General features: G+C 60.3%; 4 protein-coding genes across 4 annotated transcripts; 3 read left to right on the top strand and 1 right to left on the bottom strand.

The window, feature by feature from the left end:
- Positions 1 to 13: 13 nt before the first annotated feature.
- SPRG_01374 (hypothetical protein) lies at positions 14 to 402 on the bottom strand (the record flags this gene model as incomplete). Its single annotated transcript, XM_012339593.1, has 2 exons — positions 14 to 334; positions 364 to 402. 2 exons carry the CDS (start codon positions 400 to 402, stop codon positions 14 to 16), a joined length of 360 nt encoding a protein of 119 aa, XP_012194983.1.
- A 2,103-nt stretch (positions 403 to 2,505) lies between these two features.
- SPRG_01373 (hypothetical protein) lies at positions 2,506 to 5,996 on the top strand (the record flags this gene model as incomplete). The annotated part of the gene is made up of 6 exons (XM_012339592.1): positions 2,506 to 4,262; positions 4,310 to 4,480; positions 4,528 to 5,251; positions 5,304 to 5,660; positions 5,720 to 5,861; positions 5,914 to 5,996. 6 exons carry the CDS (start codon positions 2,506 to 2,508, stop codon positions 5,994 to 5,996), a joined length of 3,234 nt encoding a protein of 1,077 aa, XP_012194982.1.
- A 5,322-nt stretch (positions 5,997 to 11,318) lies between these two features.
- SPRG_01372 (hypothetical protein) lies at positions 11,319 to 12,458 on the top strand (the record flags this gene model as incomplete). Its single annotated transcript, XM_012339591.1, has 7 exons — positions 11,319 to 11,336; positions 11,377 to 11,559; positions 11,604 to 11,642; positions 11,848 to 12,055; positions 12,104 to 12,241; positions 12,284 to 12,348; positions 12,399 to 12,458. The coding sequence occupies 7 exons, from the start codon at positions 11,319 to 11,321 to the stop codon at positions 12,456 to 12,458; spliced, it is 711 nt and encodes a 236-aa protein (XP_012194981.1).
- Positions 12,459 to 12,965: 507 nt separating this feature from the next.
- On the top strand, positions 12,966 to 14,619 carry SPRG_01371 (hypothetical protein). Its single transcript, XM_012339590.1, has 2 exons — positions 12,966 to 13,415; positions 13,473 to 14,619. The coding sequence occupies exons 1-2, from the start codon at positions 12,990 to 12,992 to the stop codon at positions 14,589 to 14,591; spliced, it is 1,545 nt and encodes a 514-aa protein (XP_012194980.1). The 5' UTR covers positions 12,966 to 12,989; the 3' UTR covers positions 14,592 to 14,619.
- The last annotated feature ends 6,916 nt before the right edge of the window (positions 14,620 to 21,535 follow it).

The raw sequence follows: 21,535 nt of genomic DNA, 5'->3' as shown, positions 1-21,535 counted from the left end.
AAGCGGGCGAGGTTCAAGTCGGCGCCGGGTTCTCTTGCTTGCTCAGCGAGTCGATTTCGGGAAAGTTGTAGAGGAGCGGGATGTTCTTGTACGGGTTGATGCTAATGAGGATGTCGCCCGTGAACGTGTAGATGAGGTCCTGCTCGTAGCGGCGCCGGAGCAGGTCGAGCAGAGGCGCCTCGTGCAGGTTGTCCATGTCCGAGACGTTGGGCAAAAGCTGGGCGTGCGAGACGTCGAACGGGTGCGTCTGCGTCACGGCAAACTTGTGCTCCTCGTTGTCGTCGGGCGTGAGCACGAAGAGCGACTCGCCGTCGTCCTCGGCGATCGAGCCCAGCTGCCAGACTTGCGGTCGGGGCACCACACCTTCTCGCCCTCCCGGCGGTGCTTCTTGGCCGCCATCATCTCGTCGCCGGTTTGTAAATCAGCCGTCAGCTTGGCCACCCCGTAAGTGCGAAAGTCCCCACACCTCGTCATTGACGTTGCGCACTTGACTGGCATATATCACTCTATGTATGTATGAGTCTCGATGAAGTGCGGTATCTTGAGCAGGTGCTTTCTGGAAAAGACGCCAAAGCACCCGGTTAAATACGCTCTGGTTGACCGTACTTTAAAGGGACTTGATACTCGTGTCGAAGCGCCGGTCAAGCACGCCGTGGACTGGCCAATGTCGTTGTCCCAACGGTCGTGGCTGCCGCAGCACCTCCACTTGTCGAGGTTGAATTTGATCACGCTCTTCCACGCTCTACGAAGCATGTGCGATTCGGCGCTCTGGAGCAACTATATGCGCCTCGTCTTGCCTAGTCGTGGAGATGCGCTTGTTGGCTTTGGCAATGCACGCCTCGTACGACGTGATGCCATTCGCTGTCGTGTCGTTATCCCACGGCTCTCGGCGTGAACACATCGTCCTGCTACCGTATTTGACCGTATCGTTACCATACCTGGCAGGTGGGTAGGTACTTGGACAATTGTAGAACGCATGGAACGCAACAACACTCATTGTTCATTGAAGTGCGGAGAGCTACCGGAAATAGGTCATTAAGACGCGAACGCGGCAATGCGGACATGCGTTCGCGCCGAGAAGAAACGGGCGAAGACAGTTCTTGTGATACTGGTGAGTGCAGGGAAGCGTGACGACCATGTCGTCGGCTTCAAACTCTTGGTGGGCGCACAACGCACTAGCACACCTGTACGATAGTATGAGGAAAAACATACGACTCAACGAAGTCACATACACGCCGCCGTACGGGCTCTGGCCATTCCAAGTCTCCGTCTCGAGGAGTTCGAGCAGAAGCTTCGCCGTTGAACGCCAGGTTGCGTTGCACTGCTTGATCGCCTTCTCCTCCTACAATGCAACCGGTTCGTCTTTTGCTCATGTTGCATTGCATGATCGTGTTACCTTCTCGTTTTTTGCCGACGCAAGGCGACAGAGCTTGGTGTGTCTGATCGAAGCCACGATCGATGTCTCCTGGGCAAGGAAATTATGCATCTACATGCTTGGCAAGATAGATTGTACCATGGCATTGCGCAGCTTCTTCTCGGCGAGGGCCGTCTTTTTCAGGTCTGGCCAGTCATGATAATGAGGAACCTTGTCGGGGTTGTTGCGCCGGAGTGGGGGAAGGGGCAGGTCCTCCACGGGCGCACCCGCCGAGCGCAACAAGCGCTTGGTCGTGGGTTCTTCCTCCTTCGTCGGTGGCTACAGCTTGTGAGCGTTGACCAGAAGACAGGCGCGCCTACCGGCGACGGCGCCTCGTTCTCGTCGTCCCAGGAACTCGATGCATGGAGCTGGGAGCCATGAGCCTCGACCTCGGGAGCTTCCTGCTGTCCCATGAGCCCTTCATCTTCCCACGGAAAGGCCATGTACCTCGATCGTCGTCGCCATGCTTCTTGCTTCCGCACCGCAAATTTGAATTTGAAACGAAGAACGGTTTCGGTCGACCGGTAATCGTATCCGGACACTCCCCACTGCTCGTCGGTTCTGTCGGGTTGAAGCTGTCGGGACGCTCCTGTAGGTGATGCCACATGCGTGACGTACTCGTGCCTCACTGCAGCACACTTGGCAAGGTCCATTGCGTGCGAGCTGACGCACCTCGCAACGCTTTAGCAGACGCCGTGGATGGCCCGATGCGTGCACCTGGTCGTGCCACGTTTGGAGGCCACAAATGATGGTCGCTCCATACAAACTCTACAATACCACAACACCGGCAAGTAGGGTACTTGTACCACAGCATGGGCAAAGCGCGTGGGTGACGACGACGCGCGCATGGCTACTACCGCACTCCATGGTCGCATGCCAACTCGGTGCTGTAGCAGCAAGGACTCCACGCAGGCGGGGTGGCGCGCCCAAAGCCTCGATCGAGGGCCCACCGACCTCGTAGCGTACTGCAACGTGTCCCGTCGACACAGCGAGGAACGGGATCGAAAACTGATTCGGTCGCGTGCTCGCCCAATCACCGAAGCTTTCCCATCGAGTGCAGTCGACTTGCATTTGCATCCAAAGCGGACACGATGGCGAAAGAAGACAAGAAGAAGACGAAGAAGAAGAAGAAGGCGTCGCGGCGCCAACGGGATACGCACGACGTTCAAGTCCAGACGGTCGTCAAGACTTCTCGACGATCGCGGCCGTCGCCGTCTCCCCCGACGAGTGCCGAGAGCTCACAGGAGACGAAGGAAGCTGCGCTCGCGTCGGAGGTCGCGGTGCTCAAGTCGTCGCTTGAAGCAACGCAGGGCATACTCGACCGCGTCACCCGCCAAAGGGACAGGCTGAAGAACCAAAATTGCACCGATGACAAGACGATCGCCGACTTGAAGCAGCTCCTCGACAGGGCCACTGCAACACTTGCCGAAGACGATGGGCCAGGATCCGAGCACGACCGCAAGCTTCGAGAAGCCTCGGAAGCAGCAACGGTGGCGGCGAAGCTTCAGGCGGCTGAGCGCGAGATCGAGACGCTCAAGCAGCGCGGAGAAGACGTCAACGCGTTGTCGTTGCGTCTCGAGATTGCCAACTGCGAGAATGCTGCGCTCATCCAGCTTAACGAAGAGGCCCATCGCGAGACCGAAGGTGTCTTGACGCGGATGCAGGAGCGCATCCATGAGCTCGAAGGCCGCCTTGCGCAAGAGCAGTTGGCGCACCAAGCTACTCTCGCCGAACGTGACGCGCTGGTAGCAGTAACGTCAAACCGCTCGATCGCCCGCCTTCCGCGGCAGCCCGTCAGCTCCAGAGCCCTGCGCACGCGTTCGCAGCAGTTGACTAGTGCTATACAGCACTACACCCGCTGCCCCGACGTCGTCTCGAGCCTCGCGTCTCCCGTGTCTGCTGGTCTCAAGAACCTCGGGCTCACCTGCTACATTAACGCGGTGCTCCACAGTCTCGCACACACCGACTTTCGCTCCAAAGCCTCTGACGAGCACGACAATGCGTTTGCCATGGCCCTCGCCGACGTGCTCACTGCTATCCGCAACGGCGACACGTCGTGGATCGGCGACGACCATCCCGTTCTCGCGTTCCATATCGGCCACCAAGAAGACGTGCGCGAGTACTACGACTGGCTTCTCGACCAGCTCGAGTCCACATCGGTCCCGGTAGCGGTCATGCTTTATCACGACGTGACCTTGACGTGCGTCACGTGCAACGACGCGCGTTCCAACACGGAACACATATATGTCCTCGCCTTGACGCTCGAGTCGGCGTCGGGCTCCGTCGCCAACGCGCTCGCCGAGCAGTATCCCGCGGGGGGCGTAGAGTCGACGGAAAAAGTGGATTGCGGAACGTGCAAGGTGAAGGTGCAAAACCACACGTCCCGCGAACGCGTGCTCTTGTCGCCGCAGGTGCTCGTCGTCGACCTGCTCCGCTTCAACGCCACTACGAAGCTCCGCCACAAGGTCATCAACGACCACGAGATCATGTTCAACGAGGCATCGTACGAGCTCGTGGCCGTGGTCGTTCACTTGGGCGAGTTCACGGCAGGTGGGCATTACGTCGCCTACGTGCGCACTCATCCGAACGAGTGGTACCTCATGGACGACAACAAGCCGCTCAAGTGGGTGTTGCCGGACGAAATTGAGAAGCTCGAAGGGTACTTGCTGTTCTACCAGTGCAAGGTCGTCCCGGTGGCGAACGCGCCCGTCAGCAGCCTCGTCACCTCGATCGACAGCAACAAGGACGGCGACAAGGATGACGACGACATGGACGGCGGCAGCGATGACGACACTCGTCACCCCGCCAAGCGCACCACACCGCCGACGAGCGACGCACAGCCGTTGATGTGAGTACATCCAATGTGCTCCAGTGCAGTCATGACCGCTTTCGTAGCAACAATGCTCTCCGGAACAACGACGAGATCGACTACGAATGGGATGCGCCGTCGTTGGACAGTCGCGACGGCGACAAGGACGACGACGACATGGACGGCGGCAGCGATGACGACACTCGTCACCCCGCCAAGCGCACCACACCGCCGACGAACGACGCACAGCCGTTGATGTGAGTACATCCAATGTGCTCCAGTGCGGTCATGACCGCTTTCGTAGCAACAATGCTCTCCGGAACAACGACGAGATCGACTACGAATGGGATGCGCCGTCGTTGGACAGTCCCGAGCCGTCGTCTTCAGCTGCGAGAAGTCCGGAGAGCGCTGGAACGCCGAGCTCTGGGTCATCCGTCGCGTCGCCTTTGGACCGCGCCGACGTGCTCGAGGACGTTCGTGATATCTTTGCGAGCTTTGGACCGGTCGTCAACGAGCACAACCGCAAGATCCAAGAAGAGGTCACCGCACGCCTGACCGACGCGGACGCTTCCGACCCAGAGATGGCGTTACCCAGCGACTTGGGAGCTGCGCGGGGCGAGGTAGCATGGCTGCGCCAGCATGAGATCTGCTCCAACTTTATTGGTATGGCGTTCTGCTTGGCGTCTGCCATTGTCCAGGACCCGGACGTCAGCGACAAGATGGTCGCCGAGCTCCGAGGCCAACTCAGACTTGTCGGTGTGGCCGACTTGCAGACGGACCCAGCACGCATTGCTCTCGTGCTCCAAGACGTGTTTCTCACCGCCAACTTCGTCATGTTGCGACGGCCCGTCGTCGACGACACGCTGCGAAGCGAAATCAAGGAGCGGCAGAAGCGCTCATGGCTCGTCAACACCACACAACCGCGGCTCTGGCCGCCGAGTACGGCAACGCTGGAGGGTGTGCCTTCTCATGCCCGGAAGATGCAAACGACCAAAAAGAAGCACTGGGTCCGAACGGCCGTACTCAGGGTACACGCACTGCTTGTTGCGCTCCATGGTTCTACCAGGACATATTGTGTAGACAACGGCCCCGATGGTGCCGAATTCGCTGTTCGTGCTGCCGCATCGTCTCGATCCCGACGAGCTCGGCTGGCACTTTCCGTCGCTCACGGACGACTTTGTCGACGGAGTCGCGGCCGTCTTCATCTACAAGTTTGACGAGTACTTGGGCGACGTGATTGTCGACGACGGCACGAAGTCATCGGCGGCGGGCTTTCCGATCGAATTCATTCCGAAGAAGAATCCCACGCTCACGGCGTACCTCGTGCCTCGCTTCTTGCGGGCCATTCGAATGGCTCGAGCAACGCGGCGATCGGTGGCGCCGATTGCCGACTTGGAAATCTGCGCCTACGAGTTGCTCAACCAACTCGAAGACGCTGTCTTCGAATGGTGGGATTGCGTCAAGCACAAAAAGAGACGCTCACGGTGCGCGATGAGAACGCCCTTTTGTCTGCCCTCTTTCGCCGCAGCGGCGTCAACATGAAGAATATGGACCTCTCGTGGTTCGGCCGCGCGGACGCCACCTACTTTTGCGCTCCCACATGGATATCGTTCCCCAATTACGCGTGCACCGTGCTCGGTTGCCGAAAGTTGGGCCAATACACCCATGAGGGCACGTATGCTTGTACCAGACACCGTCCAGAAACTCCGGATGACGCTGCAGCGAGCGATGAAGAAGAGCTGTGGCACGATGCACAACCAGCTCGACGAATGACGCGCAGTCGATCCAAGATGGACGAGTTGTCGTAGGCGCTTCTTGCAGCACAATCAAAAACTAATCGTCACTCTTGCAGATTGTGTGCATCATGTGTAGTACAGTCAGTATTCGCCCCGGAATAGCCAACGAGCGGCGTCGCGAACGCCGTGCGCATTGAGTTCTACTGCCAAAGACTAAGCCAAGATCCGACGGAGTCTCTTCTGCAACTGGAATTGCACCGCTTTGCGCCACCACGCGGCGACTCCCGACGCCGACACTCCTTCGCACTACCGTACATTGTCAACGAGCTCAAACGTCCCTTGCCCAAACGTTTGCGTCGGTCACACTCGGAAAGCCACTCAAATCGTCAGTTGCGTCCCCTCTCTGCATTGCCCGACCCGACGTCCCGTCCCAGTGGTGCATGTAGCAAGAGATCGAAGCAAAAATCACGTGTGGAGTCAGTCAGTCGCATGGATGGATGGAATCGGCATGCAATCGACAGCGTGGCAACGATCTCGACTCAAACCAAGCTCAAGTTGCGTGGCTTTGGTAAATACCACGTTTTTTGCACGCCTGGACGCGATTTCGCACTATAGCGCCGAGTATCGATCCAGCGTGCGTGCATGAGATAAAGCACCATTCCCACCCATGATTCCCACCCCATGGGAAATCCAGCCTGGATTTCCCTGGATTCTGAAATTGCCTGGATTATCCAGGCAATTTCAGAATCCAAAGCTCAGCGGCCTCTACGACCGCTTTCATGCCGCCTTGGTCGCCAAGATGGAGGCAGCAGCGCCCAAGCGCTTCCGTTTCCCTCGTAAGAGAAAGGGTGGCAATCCACATTTGTCCGTCAAGCCCTCGCCTCCGGTCCAGTTCCCGTGGGAACTCTCCTGAATTATCTTCAACACGATGACCTTTTCAATTTCTTCTCTTGTCGACAGCATGAACCATTGATATCGAGTGATCCTTTGCACAAAGAGGCCTGTCCAGTGGCCCGGTTCGCCTGCGTCGCTGCGTCATGCTGTGACGTTGCAGTCAACGTGCGTGTGGTTGGCCTTTCTGTACCTCGCTCCAGCGTGTCAAACCGACGTCACGGACGTTGTATTTTGTCCAAGGATTGACTGTAGTACATGTCGGAACTGCTAGAGTCCGTACAGGCGCACAAAGGCAGAGACTTGTGGCTTCAGAGGCAAAATGTAAAGTGTATTGGGTTCATTATGTAAACTGGATAATCCAGTGGTGCAACTACGATCGTTGCACACTATCCAGACGTAGCCGATGCGCGATAGGATAGGAATCCTAACACCCCCCTCAAGCTCGACTTCCTTGGCGAGGTCGAGCATGACCTTGGAGCGAGAGGCGTCGTACACATGGACTTGGGCGAGAGCGCGCTCGAGCGATTCGGCCGGAAGCGCCTTGGTGAAGCAGTCGGCAGGCATGTCGCCGGACTTGCAATACTGCGCCTTGATGCGGCCGGCTTGAACGGCGTCGCGTACGTAGTGGTAGCGGATGTCAATGTGCTTGGAGCGACTTGTCGTCGACGGGTTTTCCATCGTCTTGAGCGCGCTCTGGTTGTCACACCAGAGGTTGACACACGCGGTCTTGGGCACGAGCTTGGCTTGCTCGAGCAAAGTCTTCAGCCACGCGGCTTCTTGCGTCGCGATGCTGGCGGCAACGTACTCGGCTTCCATCGTCGAGAGAGCCACTGTCGCTTGCTGCTTCGAGTACCAGTGGACGGGTGCGCCGTTGATCTGGACGAGGCAGCCGGACGTTGAGCGTCGGTTGGTCTTGTTGCCGGCCCAGTCGGCATCCGAGTAGATGTCGAGCGAGAGCGGACCGGTCGACTGGCGCGGCGCGAGCTCTAGACCGTACGTGCGTGTCGCCTTGAGGTAGCGCAAAATGCGGCGCAGCTGGCTGCCGTGATGCTCGTTGGGCGCGTTGAGGTGGCGCGCCATGAGGTTCGTCGCGTACGCAATGTCGGGGCGCGTACAGCTAGCGAGCCAAAGGAGCGAGCCTACAATCTCGCGCATCTGGGAGACCGGCATGTCGCACGGGCCGCCATCTTGAAAGATCTTGTGGTCGAGCGCGAGCGGCGTCGACTGCGGGTGGCAGTCGGACATCTTGTGCTTGGCGAGCAACTCGTCAATGAGGTATGTCTGTTCAAGGAACATGCCGGACTTGGAGCGGTGCACGTTGATGCCGAGGCAGCGCTTGATCGGGCCGAGCGTCTTGATGTTGAACTTGGCCTTGAGCGTCGCGAGCACCTTGGCGAAAACAGCAGCGTCTTGCGAGATCGCGATGACGTCGTCGACGTAGAGGCCGATCATGGTCAACCCGTTGGCCGTCCACATGTAATAGAGGCATGGGTCGACGGGGGACGTCGTGAAACCGAGGCCGCGGAGCACCTTGTCGATCGCTTCGTTCCACATGCGACCGGACTGCTTGAGACCGTAAAGGCTCTTGAGGAGCAGTAGAACTTGAGTCTTCGGGTCGCCGTGGACGAGTGCGGGTAGCGTCATGTAGATCGGCTTGTCGAGGTATGCCTTGACATACGCTTGAGGCACGTCGAGGTGGATCACTTGGAGGCCGAGAGTCGTGGCGATAACGAGGATGACGCGCACCGACGGCTGGCGAATGACTGGCGAGAAGGTCTCCGTAAAGTCGATGCCGTACTTCTGCGTGAAGCCCTTGGCGACGAGGCGCGCCTTGTAGCGCTCGATGTCACCCTTGGAGTCGAACTTGATCTTGAAGACCCATCGGTGGCCGACGATGTTGGCGCCGGGTGGACGCGTGACGAGTTCCCACGTGCCGTTCTCAATGAGGCTGTTGATCTCGTCCTTCATCGCGGCTTCCCACTGCTTGGCGTCCTTGGACGAGAGTGCATCGCGCGCCGTGCGTGGCTCGGGAGACTTGAGCGTCATGAACGCTAGAGCGGTGCCGTCTGCTTGCTTCTCGAGCAGTCGTAGCGACTTGCGGATCGCGTGGCGGACGGGCGCGGTCGCGTCATGCTGGCGCGTGATCTCCGTCAAGTGCGTCTTCGGGACGGTGGCCGGCGTCGGGCGCTCGAACGTCATGTCGTCGCGCAGTTGCAGACCTTGGACGTTCTTGGGCAACGGCATCCCGATGTTCTGCACGTTGCGGGACGTGACGACGCGGTAGAGGTTCGGCACCCAGACGTCGTAAGCCTTGGTCTCTGTGTTGACGCCGAGGATGCGACCGACCGCCGCCGCCGGGGGGACCGCCGCCGTGTGGCACACCACCGCCACCAGAAGGGACGGGAGGCGGCACGGGAGGGGAGGCTGGCGTATCAGCGTAGGCGTGACCAGCCATCCACGAGTTGTCGTGCGGTGGAGACGGTGCAGGCGCGGGCGCGTATGTCGGTGTCGCGGCTTGGACATGAACGGCAAGGAGAGCATTGTGTGCCTTGGTGAGCTCGGCTTCGAGGTCACGGCAATCTTGGTCCAGGCCGTGCAACTCGCTTGCGTGTTGCGAGCGCGCGAGGTTGAGGTCCTTCTCGAGCTGAAGAGCGGCCGCCACGGCGGCGTCACGTGCATGTTGAGCAGCGACAGCGTCACCCCGAGCAGCATCGCGTTCGGCCTGCATTTGACGGTAAGCGTTCTGGCTCGTAGTGAGTTGAGCTTGAAGAAGACGAGTTTCAGAAACATGAGCGGCATCGCGGTCTTGATCAGACGAAGACGCCATGGCGACCGCGGCATCACGGGCTGCGTTGGCTTGTTGCAGGTCACGTTGAGCTTCAGCGATAGCTGCGTCACGCTCTTGCTTCACCTTAGCGGCATAGCCGCACGCATTGGCACGTTGTACTTCAGTGACCTGCAAGGCTTGCTGAGTAGCGGCAAGGTCGGCGTTGACGGCTTGGCGCGCCGTTTCGGAGGCTGCAAGACGTGAGTCGAGGTCTTCGAGTGAGTCGTTGATGGTCGCGATCGTACGGGTCGAGGACGCGAGTTCTTGTTGAATGGCGTCCCGCTCGAGCGATACGACATGTAGCTTGCGTGCGTAAGCACGGTGCTCTTCGTTGATCTGTGTCATTGATCGTGCGTGTTGTTCGAGCATGGCCTGCACGCGGAGTTGAACTTCGTGGTCAATGATCGCGCGGATGGTCGCGTCATCGTACACGGGCGCGGGTGGCACTGGGCTTGGCATGGCCTCTTGATCGTCTTGGACATCTTGAACGTCTTGGGCGTCTTGAACGTCTTGATCGTCTTGATCGGGCGTCGCGTCGCGTGGGACGGGCGCAGGCGACGGCATCGTGGTGTCGTCGTCGTCATTCGTAGCAGGTTCGTCACGTGGATCCGTATCACTTGGTGCGGTGGACGTCGCTGCCGATCGCTCCGGCCAGACCGGCGACACCTCGTCTTCGAACTCGTCCGGAATGATGGTCGGAGTCGGTAACGGTATGCGGCCAAGCGGTAAGTGGTCGGGCGTAAAGTCCTGCGACGGGGCACGTTTGCGCGGGCTTGTCGGGACGGGAGACATGTTCGTGGTCTGCTGTGCGTGGACAGCAAGCTTGTTCTTCGTGTCAATGGCACGGTTGGCGGTAAAGGCCAACTTGAAGTCCGCCTTGCGGTCTTCCTTGGGTACCTTGGTCGAGTGGCCCGCGGTCGACTCTGGCTGCGGCCCATGGAGATCGATCATCCTTGAGAGGGCTGGCGCAGTGTTCGTACTAGACACGCTGGGACTTGGGCTGGACGTTGTTGTCGAGCTCGCACTTTCGAAAGTGAGCATCGCTGTGGAGCGTTTTGCTGCTTGTGCGATGGGGCGCATAGATGGGTCGTCCTTGATGTTGCTAACGTTTGTCAACACGCGCGCGTCGTCGTGTGCGTCGTGTGCTTGTAGCTGTCGGGTCACTCGCGCTGTGGGCGCGTCGTGTGCTTGTAGCTGTTGGGGCACTCGCGCTGTAGATCCAGTCGACAGTTGCACCATTTTGGCCGGCGTGTTGAGCGACGGCGTCAATCTGGTCGGGGTGTCGGGCGACGGCTTGAGTGCGCCGCGCGTGGAGCCGCGAGTGTGGACGAGTGTGGGGACGTGCCGCTCGGCAAATGAGGCTGGCGACGTCGTGCGCATGTGGTGTTGAATGCTGCCGTTGTGTGCTGCACGAGGGAGCAATTCCTTCCTTGGGCTCATAACCTGTCGGAACTGCTAGAGTCCGTACAGGCGCACAAAGGCAGAGACTTGTGGCTTCAGAGGCAAAATGTAAAGTGTATTGGGTTCATTATGTAAACTGGATAATCCAGTGGTGCAACTACGATCGTTGCACACTATCCAGACGTAGCCGATGCGCGATAGGATAGGAATCCTAACAGTACATTTGACGCCTGCATAATGTCGTCGCCAGAAACCGTGATGTTTGCGAGATGGAAGCAATAGGATTTATCACTAGAATGTGGCGCCGTTCACAAGCCGCAACAAGGACATTCGGGACGTCGTTGCCTTGATCCAAGAAGGGCGCTGTGCGCTCACCACGTCTCTCCTCGCGTTCAAGTACATGGTCATGTACCCCGTGATCGAGACGACGCTCATCACGGTCATCAACCACGTTCAAGCCACGTTCTCCAACAACCAAGTAGTCTTCTTTGCTGCTCGCATTTGTCATCTTATGGGGCCTAGTACCTCTTCGACGACCTTGTTGTCGTGCTCGGACCAGGGGTACTATTATGTACCCCTGTGTCAACCATAATCTTTTAGTGTCAACCATATTCTTTGAAGGGTTTGAGAGTCGTACAAAGAGCGAGTCGGGCGGACGCTCCCGCGTCAAAATCGCAGATGGACCCGTGCGCAGCATGAGCACCGAGAGTCCGAGCCAGGGGTACATAATAGTTTTATGTACCCCTGGGTTGACAGTGAAGCGTAGGCGCCAGCGGTCCTGGGTTCGATCGCGGGCCAGACAGCCCTTTTTGGTCTCTTTTTTGCGCTGCCGCTCTGGCTCGCGCACTCGCAAGACTGGTTCTGCGCGCCGCCAGACGTCGCGTCGGGCCGAAAGCCGTGCTTTGCCTACCAGCCCGACGAGTCGGGCGACATGACGGTGCACGCGCACGAAGTGTCGATCGTCTGGACCACGGGTGCAGCTCCCGAGTCCCAACTGCAGACTTAAAGGTGTGTCGTCGTAGGTCATCTTCAGTACCTCCTCCTGGCCATCGCCTTCAACTTGAAGGACCCTTTCCGCAAAAGCGTCTGGACCAACGCATCGTTCGTGCTCTACACCCTCGGGATGACTGTGCTCCTCTCGTACATTCTGCTTTCGCCAGGTAGCTCCTCCGAGCCCGAATGGATGCTGAGATGAAGCGTAGAAAGCGATCTCAATATGGCGTGGCTCGACCTCACGACACCGCTACCCCCAACGTTCTGCCGCCAAGTCTTCGGCATCTGTGTCCAACGAAGGATTGGTACAAATCGACGATGCAGGTCCGTGGCCCCTTGTCCGTCGTGGGCGCAGGTCGGCGGCGCATGGTCGTTGGCGCATGAGCGTGGGAGGGAACGAACGCGAGGTCCCGTCCAGCGGCGCGACGGTCGCTTCGGCCAGCCCCGCGATCGGCGTGCGCGCAACGTCCGTGGCCGCTCAACCTCGACAGCTGACTTTTTTGATGACACGCCGACTGCGGGTTCCAAACTATTTTATTAAAATTACGCATACATTCTCTCGGATGATCGGTTGACCTTGATATTTGTATTGAACCATCGTAGGTACCTCTCTCTGCGTTCAAGGCAGCTTTAGGGCCGCTTCTTGCTACACCTGATCAACCTTGCTAGTGAGCTCATGCTGCTCGAGAGCAGGGCGCTCCTACGCCTCATTTCGCTCATATTGCTCGGGTTCAATGTGCGTACGATACGGTATTGTACGTCGTTTAACGCGATCTTTGTATGCATACGTACTGTACAGTACGCAAAATATGCGTACATTAGCTCGAAAGCTCTCCTCAAGTACCGGACATCCGGATGCTAGGCCGCGGTCGCCAGCACAGATCTCATTCTGGAATCTGTCGGGCGTGCAAGACCATGTCCTCCGCGCCAACGACGCACGGGATGCCACGTCAAGCCGTGGTGACAGCGCCGCCCATCCCCGACAAGGGGAAGCGCAAGGCCGCGCCGGAACGAAAACCAGCTCCATTGTCCCGCACGCCGAAGCCAACGCCGATGCCAACGCAGCGCGAACCAGCGCCGCTCATCCTCGACAAGGGGAAGCGCAAGGCCGCGCCGGAACGAAAACCAGCGTGGTGGGAGGACGCGCCGACCGAGTCTGAAGACGACGATGACGAAGACCTCGACGAGCGGCTCGGCGGCAACACGAAGCGAGCGCGCCGTGACGAGGCGCCGGGAAGCACCTCGCACCGGTTCACGAAAGAGGCGCGGGCGTTGCGGACGAAACACGACTCGCGCGGGTCGGGCGAGCCGATGCATGAGAAGCCGCGCAACTTGGATACGGTAGCGTATCCCCAATGGTGAATCCTACAATCACCATGACATTTCCTTATGGCATAGGGACGCAAGGGCAACTTGGCGGTCCGCCCAAAGCTCGTGTACAAGGAGTCATTCACCCTCGGCGTCGGAGTTGGCCTCTTCGCGGAGGAAAGCGTGAGCGCGGGCGAGGTCGTGGCACTGCCCTTCGAGGCGCAGCCCGTCGATCGCGTCACGCCTGGGCACCCGGCAACTCGCTCAACAGAGCGGGCCACAAAGAACGCAGCGCAAACGGTACTTGCTTCCTCCGACGTCTCGGTGGCCACAGGGCCCATCGCGTCTGCTGCTGTCCCGACAAAACAGGCAGCAAAGCGACGTCTCAAGGACGCCGAGCAGCGCCGAAAGCAAGGTGCTCCGATGATTGAAGTGCGCGAAAGCTTCACGGACGTGGGGACGTACTTCAAGGTCAAGGGCGACCAGACCAAGTTTCTCGTCGACGAGTGGCTTGTCCACATGCTTGATGCAGACGCTGGTCTTACGGAGCTCCCTACGACGACGAGCGATGCGCTCATCGTCGTGCTGCAGGCGCTCTACGAGCTCGACGAGCTCGCGCAGGTTGTCGCGGACAGCGACCTCTCGGCGCACATCCTCGAGCTTTGGGAGACGCTGCACCAGGAGAGCCGAGGCAACGTGACGAACACGCAGCTCGACACGACGACGAGCTTCCCCAACCTCGTCCTCGCTCGCGGCGGTGCTCACGCGCACTTCGCCGCGCTCGTCAAGAAGGGCAAGTATCATGAACCCATCAAGGTCGCCTTCTCGGGCACTCGAGACGTCGCGCGCCTTGCCATGGCAACCGTCGTCTCCAATGTCGGTGTCGAGGTCTTCGAGACGCCGATCGGGACAGACGACACCGGCCATGGTCCCGTGCACGTGGTCGCCGACGCTCCGCTCTTTAGCGCCATCTTGCGCAAGGCAGCCGACGCCGGTCTTCTCCAGGACCTTCCGCGACGCATTCAAGCCGCGCTCATGAGAAGCGATGTCGTCCTACCCGACGTCAACCTCTGGACTGGCGGTATTGCGCAGGTGCAACATCTCGCGTACACGCCTTTCCGCACCGGACGCCGCGCCATCACGACGAGCGAGGTCGAGGCCTACGAAGCTGCCCTGGGCGCGAAGAAGACTCGCTTCAATTGGTATTAATTGACAACATGCAATCTTGTGCTTTCGACTCCGTTGTGCTTGGGCGCGTCGCTTGACGTAGGTGGTGGCCGCCGACAGAGCTGTCATCAGGACAAGAAGCTGGCTTTGGACTCGACCAAGTGCTGGGCGGCAAACGTAAAGAGGTGCTAGTGCAATCGCATTGGAGCATGACGCCGCATCAAGGTGCCTGATCTCAGCGAGCGGAGTGGCGTCGACGTGGTCGCGGTTGAGGCCGGCGCAAGTCGTACCCCGTTGGGTATGGTGTTGCATCATCCACTTGGTCGTATATCTGAGCTAGCCGGTCCTCGGCGGCCTCTGCCCGGCGCTCAACAAGGCGCACTTGCTCCTCACGAAGGCTCACCGCCAAAGTCGCTGCTGCCTCGACCTGCTGTAGCGCCGCGTCGATCGTCCGCTGCAGTTGGGCAATCATTGCCACAGCTTGTTGGTCGCCTGGTTGACATTGTCAGCAAGATTCGCGAGGACTCAAGCCCAGAAGATCCCAAGCCGTGTAGGTAGTGCAAGGGCTTAAGCTCTAGCATCGGAGCTGGCACGAACTCTTTTAGAGGACGTACCGGGTCTCGTTCGCGGGTCTGAGCTTGACTGTACTACTGCACGCGGTGGTACTACCAAGGCCATTGGTACTACTGACAGGAGATGGTTCGCTCTCTTCTCGTCGCCGTCATCATGCAGAATATGTCGTGGGCAGCATCCAGTGTCTTGGAGCAGCCAGTGGATAGGTCGTACAATCGCTGGCGGTTTGACGGAGGAAAGATCGCGATCAAAAAATGTTGGCGCGCTCTGATTGGCTGACATCCTGGCGTAAAAATGGGTCCCACCGCCGTGCCATTGGCAAAGTGCCATGGACGCAGAGGTCGCGCGGCTGACGGCCGATGCTGCCGCCAAGGAGGCCAGCCTCAACGAGGTCAAGACCAAGACCAAGGCCTTCGCCGAGGCCATGACCTCCGAGAAGAAGCAGCTCGAAGCCTCGCTCGCGGCCGCCAAGGCCGAGCTCGCCGACATCAAGGTCAAGGCCAAGGCCTTCGCCGACAACGTCCGCGCCCAAATCGTGGCCGAGAAGGACCGCGTGCATGCTCTCGAGTCGCAGGTGCAGGCCAAGGAAGCTAAGCTCGTGACGCTCATGTCAAAGTATGCAACCACTACCGACTGCCACGTCATTCGGTGTTGCTACGGAATCGGTGTCGACCAATAGGACGCCGTTTCTATTGGAAAAGGCGAAAATCGTCGAAAGTGAGGCATTTTGATGCACGATAAATAATTTGGTTGTCAATACGTAAGAAGCCGCGCGAGATGCTGACATGTGCAATTGAAGTGTGAAAGTGCATGTATACATGTATAAATTTGGGAGTAGAATCGAATATAGTGGGTATTTTGGGCGCATTTTTGACAGTGTTGAGTTTGAGAAGGTGTAGGATTGGTCTATTGCACAACTAGAAAATAATAAGGTAGTGAGAAGGTATAATTTGAGTAAAAGGAAAGGTTAGTGTGTAGTACGCCATATTTGATACAAGTATACAAAGGGGATGTAGCTCAGTGTCAATCGGGATGTGTATTACCAACTTATATAATAGCTAGTCGTACTAATATTGGTCGCAAGCAACCTCACCCGTTCCTTTGCCTGAAGCGTGGACGCTCGTGGCAGGGAAACACTTGTTTGGAGTCAGTGGATAAATAGTGGCACGTCGTGAGGTGATCGTGGCCGACGGGCCGCGGACCGTGGGACGTGCGTGGGACATAAATACGCGGCAATAAATAGGCGCGCGGCGAACGGGACGCGACCGAGCAGACTACCCGGCAGCGAACGACGGCGCGAGCTGGAGACAGCGCGGGTACTTGGCGGCGAGCGCTTGGTACCCTGGTTGATCGAGGAGGACGCGGACCGCTGCGAGGACGGCGGCGCGCTCGGGGCAGTCGGGGTCTTGAAGACGGAGCCAGCGACGCACCGACAACATCCAACCGACGAAGGACGTGTCGTGCCATACGTGCGCCGGGAGCGCCGCCTTGTTGGAGTACTGGACGTCGTTGTGCTGGACCCAGATGAGGCCGAGCACCGCCGCCGCGAGGAGGGACCAGAGCACGCGCAGCGCATCTTCATGACGGGCGCCGCGGGCGTTGAGCGGGAAGGTATCCAGGTCCGAAAGCGACGCCCACGAGAAGGGCACGCCAAAGCACCGCCACGCTTGCGCATGGAAGGCCCAGACTTGGTTGACGACCTCACAATCGTGGAACGCATGCTGCTGCGTCTCGATGGCGCCGCAGCCGTACGTACAGCAAATCGCGTCCGGGCGCTCGCGCTGCAGGTACGGGAAGCGCGAGTTGACGGGGAGCATCTTGAGGAGCAGCCGCATCCAGACGTCGCCCTGCACCGGCGTCGCGAGACGACACGTGCGTCGGCCGACGCATGTAGCGCCGGAGCTCGGGGAGATCGACACGCGCGTCAGTCGCCATCGGGTGAACCGTCGCATCGGTGGTGGGGCCTTGTTGCGCGAGCTGAGCAATCTTGGCTCGCGGCCAGTCTTCGAACGGTACGGCGCGATCCTTGACCATGCCGTAGAACGGGTGCCGTGTCGCCGGGGCGCGCCGCTCCGCCGCGGGCGTCCGAGCAAAGGCTTCTTGGACACGGCCGTGCACACGCGTGAGGTGCAAATACATGGACCCCGCGTACCGGACGTGATCGAGCGCCACCCGACCGCGCGCATCCAGGCGCACGCGCGCCTCGACGTTGGCGTTGGACAGCTTGCGGAGGAACTCGGCGCGCGGCGGCCACACTTCGCGCGGCAGCAACATGTCGCGGAGGCAGCGGTGCCCGTTGGCCGCGGCACTAAGGCACCACGCGCGCGTCTCGGGCTCTTGGTTGACTTGGAGGGTTCGCACGCCGTGGGCGGTGAGCGGCTCGTACAACGTGAGCCATACGGGCATCTCCATCGTCGTCGCGTAGTTGGGAGCGACTTCGATCCGCTTGTCCATGGGCGTCGAGGACCATGCGGCCCAAATCGACTCCCACAGCGGGTGCAAGGTCGTGAGGTCGATCCACAGCGTCTCCATCGCCGGCCGATAGGACAGAAAGTCCCACGGGTGCGTGGCGCGAAAGAGCGGCCCCAGCGTGCGCTCAAACTGCTTGAGGACGAGCGGCTGCCACAGCTGCGAGTCGGCCGTCGGACCGCGCATGAGGTCTTGGAGGCGGCGCAGTCGCTGCGCGCGAATGATCGACTGGACGTGCGGCACGCCAAGCCCCAACGGCTTGTCGTGGTACCAGCGTCGCGCCAGCAGAGGCCGGTAGCGGTCGCCGCGCTCTGTCTTGCGACACACGACGTACTTGGTGATCATGGACTGCCAGAGGTTGATCATGGCGCCGGGGACCGTTGTCACTGCCGTGACATGCCAGAGCAACGAGAGCAGCACCGTGTTGGCGATCAATCGCCGGCCTTGCAGCGTGCGGGCACGGCATCCCCACGTCTGGAACGCTTCCAGGAAGCGCTCGTTGAGGCGGGCAATCTGGTACTCGGGCGCCAGCGCATGGCCAAACTCGATACCAAGGTATTTGACCGGCACACCCGTCGGCAGGATGTTGAGCACGCCGGCGCCGTCGAGCGCTGCCGGGTCGATCAACTGGTTGAGCACCAAGGTCTTGCACTTGGCTTGGTTGAGGCGTGCTCCGGACACGGCGCAGAATTCCTCGACGATCGCCAGCTGCTCCACAGCCGACGGCAAGTCGTACGAGATGAGCGTCGAGTCGTCGGCAAAAAACATGCTCGTGATGGAGTCGCCGCCGGGCAGCGCCACCCCGAGATGCGGCAGCTCGCGCAGCATGTCGCCCAGCGGCTCAATGTAGAGCACGAAGAGGAGGCACGACAACGGGCAGCCTTGCTTGACGCCACGCGTAGGACGGATCGGCGGACCCAGCGCCCCGTCAAAGACGAGGTGGACCATGGGCGAGCGGTAGAGCAGCCGGACCCACCCTAGAAAGCCCGGTCCGACGTTCATCTCGTCGAGAACGTCCAGCATAAACCCGCGGTCGACCATGTCGTACGCCTTGGAGAAATCGAGGAACGTCGCGTAGGCCTCCTTGTCTTCCGACGTGCAGTGCTGCTGGAGCGCCTGCACCAGCACGACATGATCGTGCAATCGTCGGCCGGGCACAAACCCCGCCTGCGTCGGGTGGACAAGCTTCGGCGCGTACTTGGCCAGCCGGTACGCGAGCGCGCGCGAGAGAATCTTGACTTCGACGGCCATGAGCGCGATCGGCCGGTAATTGCCCGGGTCACCGCGGTCGCCCGCCTTGTACAAGAGTGTGATGGCACTACGGCGCTGCATAGGCAGGAGTCGCCCGTGGTGTGCAAGCTGGTAGTTGAAGACCAGCAGCAGGATCTCCGAGAAGACCTGCGGCGCAACCTGGAAGAAGCCAGCCGACCACCCGTCAGGACCCGGCGACTTGGACGGGTTCATGCCGCGTAGCGCATCGCAGAGCTCGGCGGCCGTAAGCGGACTGTCGAGCTGGTCCCGCTCGGCATCCGACAGCCGCTTCTTGAGATACCGGAGGACGGCTCGACGGCGCGCGCGGTTGGGGCCGGGCGCGTCGCGTGGAGTCGACATGACTTGGCGCCAGTGCTCCGTGAACGAGGCTTGCACCGTCGCCGAGTCGGAGACCGGCACGCCGTCCACGTTGACCGTCGTGATCGAGGCCTTTGTTCCCATTGGCCGACGGAAAAAGTGGGACGAGCCATGTTCGTTGACGTTGGCATGGAAGTCAAACTGCTGGTCGAGCAAATGTTGGTTTTGCTCTTCCACGGCCAAGTCGACGGCCGCCTGCGCCGCAGCGACCGCGCCTGCGCCGGCGCCAGACCATGCGTGATCTCGCTGCGCCACCGCGAGTCGCACTTTGAGGTATTGGAGATGCTCAGCCGACGCCGCCTGGTGGACCTTGTGGCGTTCGATGAGCGTCTTCTTCATGCGCTTGAGCCACCCAAACCACATCGCGCCATGGTTCCCGTCGGGCGCGCCCCGCAGGTGGTCGAGAAAGGCCTGGGCTTCGGTCGCGATCAGATCGACAACGGCCGGTACCCGGAGCAGCTCGCGCGGAAAGCGCCAGTATCCCCGCCGCGTCGGCAGAGGGTGCCGCGACAGCGTCACCGTGTGGCAGAGGTGGTCGCCACCATGCGCGTTCGGGAGGTACTGCGCCGCTGCGCAGAACTCGGCGGCCAACGCGTGGTCCATGCAGACGTAATCGAGACGGTTGTGCCGCCCCGGACCGCTGAAGACGCGAGCATATGGGTGCATGATGCGCCACGCGTCCACGACACGGAGCGCCGTGAGCCATTCGACGCACTCGTGCGCACCGGCGCGGCTACCGGGCTGGGCGCGGGACGCATCGAGGGCTGAGTTCATGTAGAGGTTGAAATCGCCGCCGACAAGATGCAGACTCGCTGCTTCAAAGTCGCGCGGCAGACCGGCAAAGAACGCGCGACGACGGTGAGCCACCACTGGCGCATAGACGTTGTGCACGTAGACCGGCGTGCCACCCCAGACCGTACGGGCCACCAGGTAGCGGCCAGGTTGGTCGAGAGCGGCAAGGTGCGTGAGGCCGGCAAACCCGGGCCACGAGACGTGAAAGTAGCTGGCGACGCCGGAATGGCGGTGCACGCTAGAGTCCACGGCCTCGGCACGCAGATCGTTGATGAAAATTTTGTACTTGTCGCGGCCCACTTCGTTCGTGAGGTGAATCTGGAACGTCGCGAGCTGCTCGGCATTGTTGAGCTTGAGTTCTTGGAGGAGGAGACACGGCGTCGGGTTAGCGAGCGCCCGCGCGACGAGGTGTCCATTCTCCTTGAGCCCGTTGAGGTTGCATGTTGTGAGGGTCGTACTCGACGCGGCGCCGAGGAGGTCGCGTGCGAGGACCTTAATTCCGAAGGGCAACCGGGGCTCGCACCAGCAGCAGGTCGCCGACAATGAGTCTCGGTTCGTCGTCACGGTTGAACATGACCTGGTCTTCGGCGTCGAACACCGCGTCGTCTTCGTCGTGCGGGACCTTGACGGTCTGGAAGAGCTCGCGCGCTTCGATAAAGACGTCCGAGCGCAGCAGCGTCGCCGCCAGGTCGCGAAGGTGCGTGCCAAGGCCGTTGCTCCGCAAAAGTGCCATGAGCGTGTAGGTGCTCAAACTGCGCACGCCGTCCGCCATCGCGATGACGCTGAGGCCTGAGCCAAGCACGGCCATAAGCGCGGCGTCGGACGTGAAGAACGCCGGTGCGTGGGCCATGAGCAAGATTTCCGTTGTGGCCGCGACAAACTCGAGGTTCACCGCTGCGACCTTCTGGGGCATGTCGTTGGCGTCGCGGAAGGTCCACGACGACAGCTCTTCAACAAACTCCGGCGCGTCTTCAAAGAGCTTGTGGATGGCGTCGCGGGTCATCGCGCGCTGGAAAAAGCGTTCGTAGAGAGCGTCGAGCGACTGGAAAGCACCATGCGACGCGCGCGCCCATCGCAGCAGCATGTACTGGCGCATGAAGAGCATGAACGAGCTCGGGTCGTGCTCGATGAGGTATGTGATGGCACGGGCCGAGCGAAACGGCGCCGCGCCGATCATCCGTCGGGCCTTCTCGACGTCGCCAGATTTCATGACGGCGATGAGCCCGTGGACGTTGTCATCCGCGGCCTTGTACGCGACCTCCTGGCGGTCGCGGATCGCCGGCAGCTGCGCGTTGAGCTCGGCGCACTCGGCCAGGATCGCGTCGAAGGACAGGACCTCCGTCTTCGGCACCTTTGTCGTGACCTTCATGGTGTCGAACGTGGCCGTCGTCACGAGAGCCTTCTCAGCATCGGCCTGGCGCTTGACGATGGGGTAGATGGCCGTCGGCAGTCCGTCGGCGGAGCCGTCGTCGCGGGCCGTCGTGACCGACCAGCGCGACCGCAGCGCCTCATAGGGGTTGGAC

This window comes from Saprolegnia parasitica, assembly GCF_000151545.1.
Source record: "Saprolegnia parasitica CBS 223.65 unplaced genomic scaffold supercont2.3, whole genome shotgun sequence".
Lineage (NCBI taxonomy): Eukaryota > Oomycota > Saprolegniomycetes > Saprolegniales > Saprolegniaceae > Saprolegnia > Saprolegnia parasitica.
Note: the sequence above shows the minus strand (reverse complement) of the source record. Positions and strands in the feature narration are given on the sequence as shown.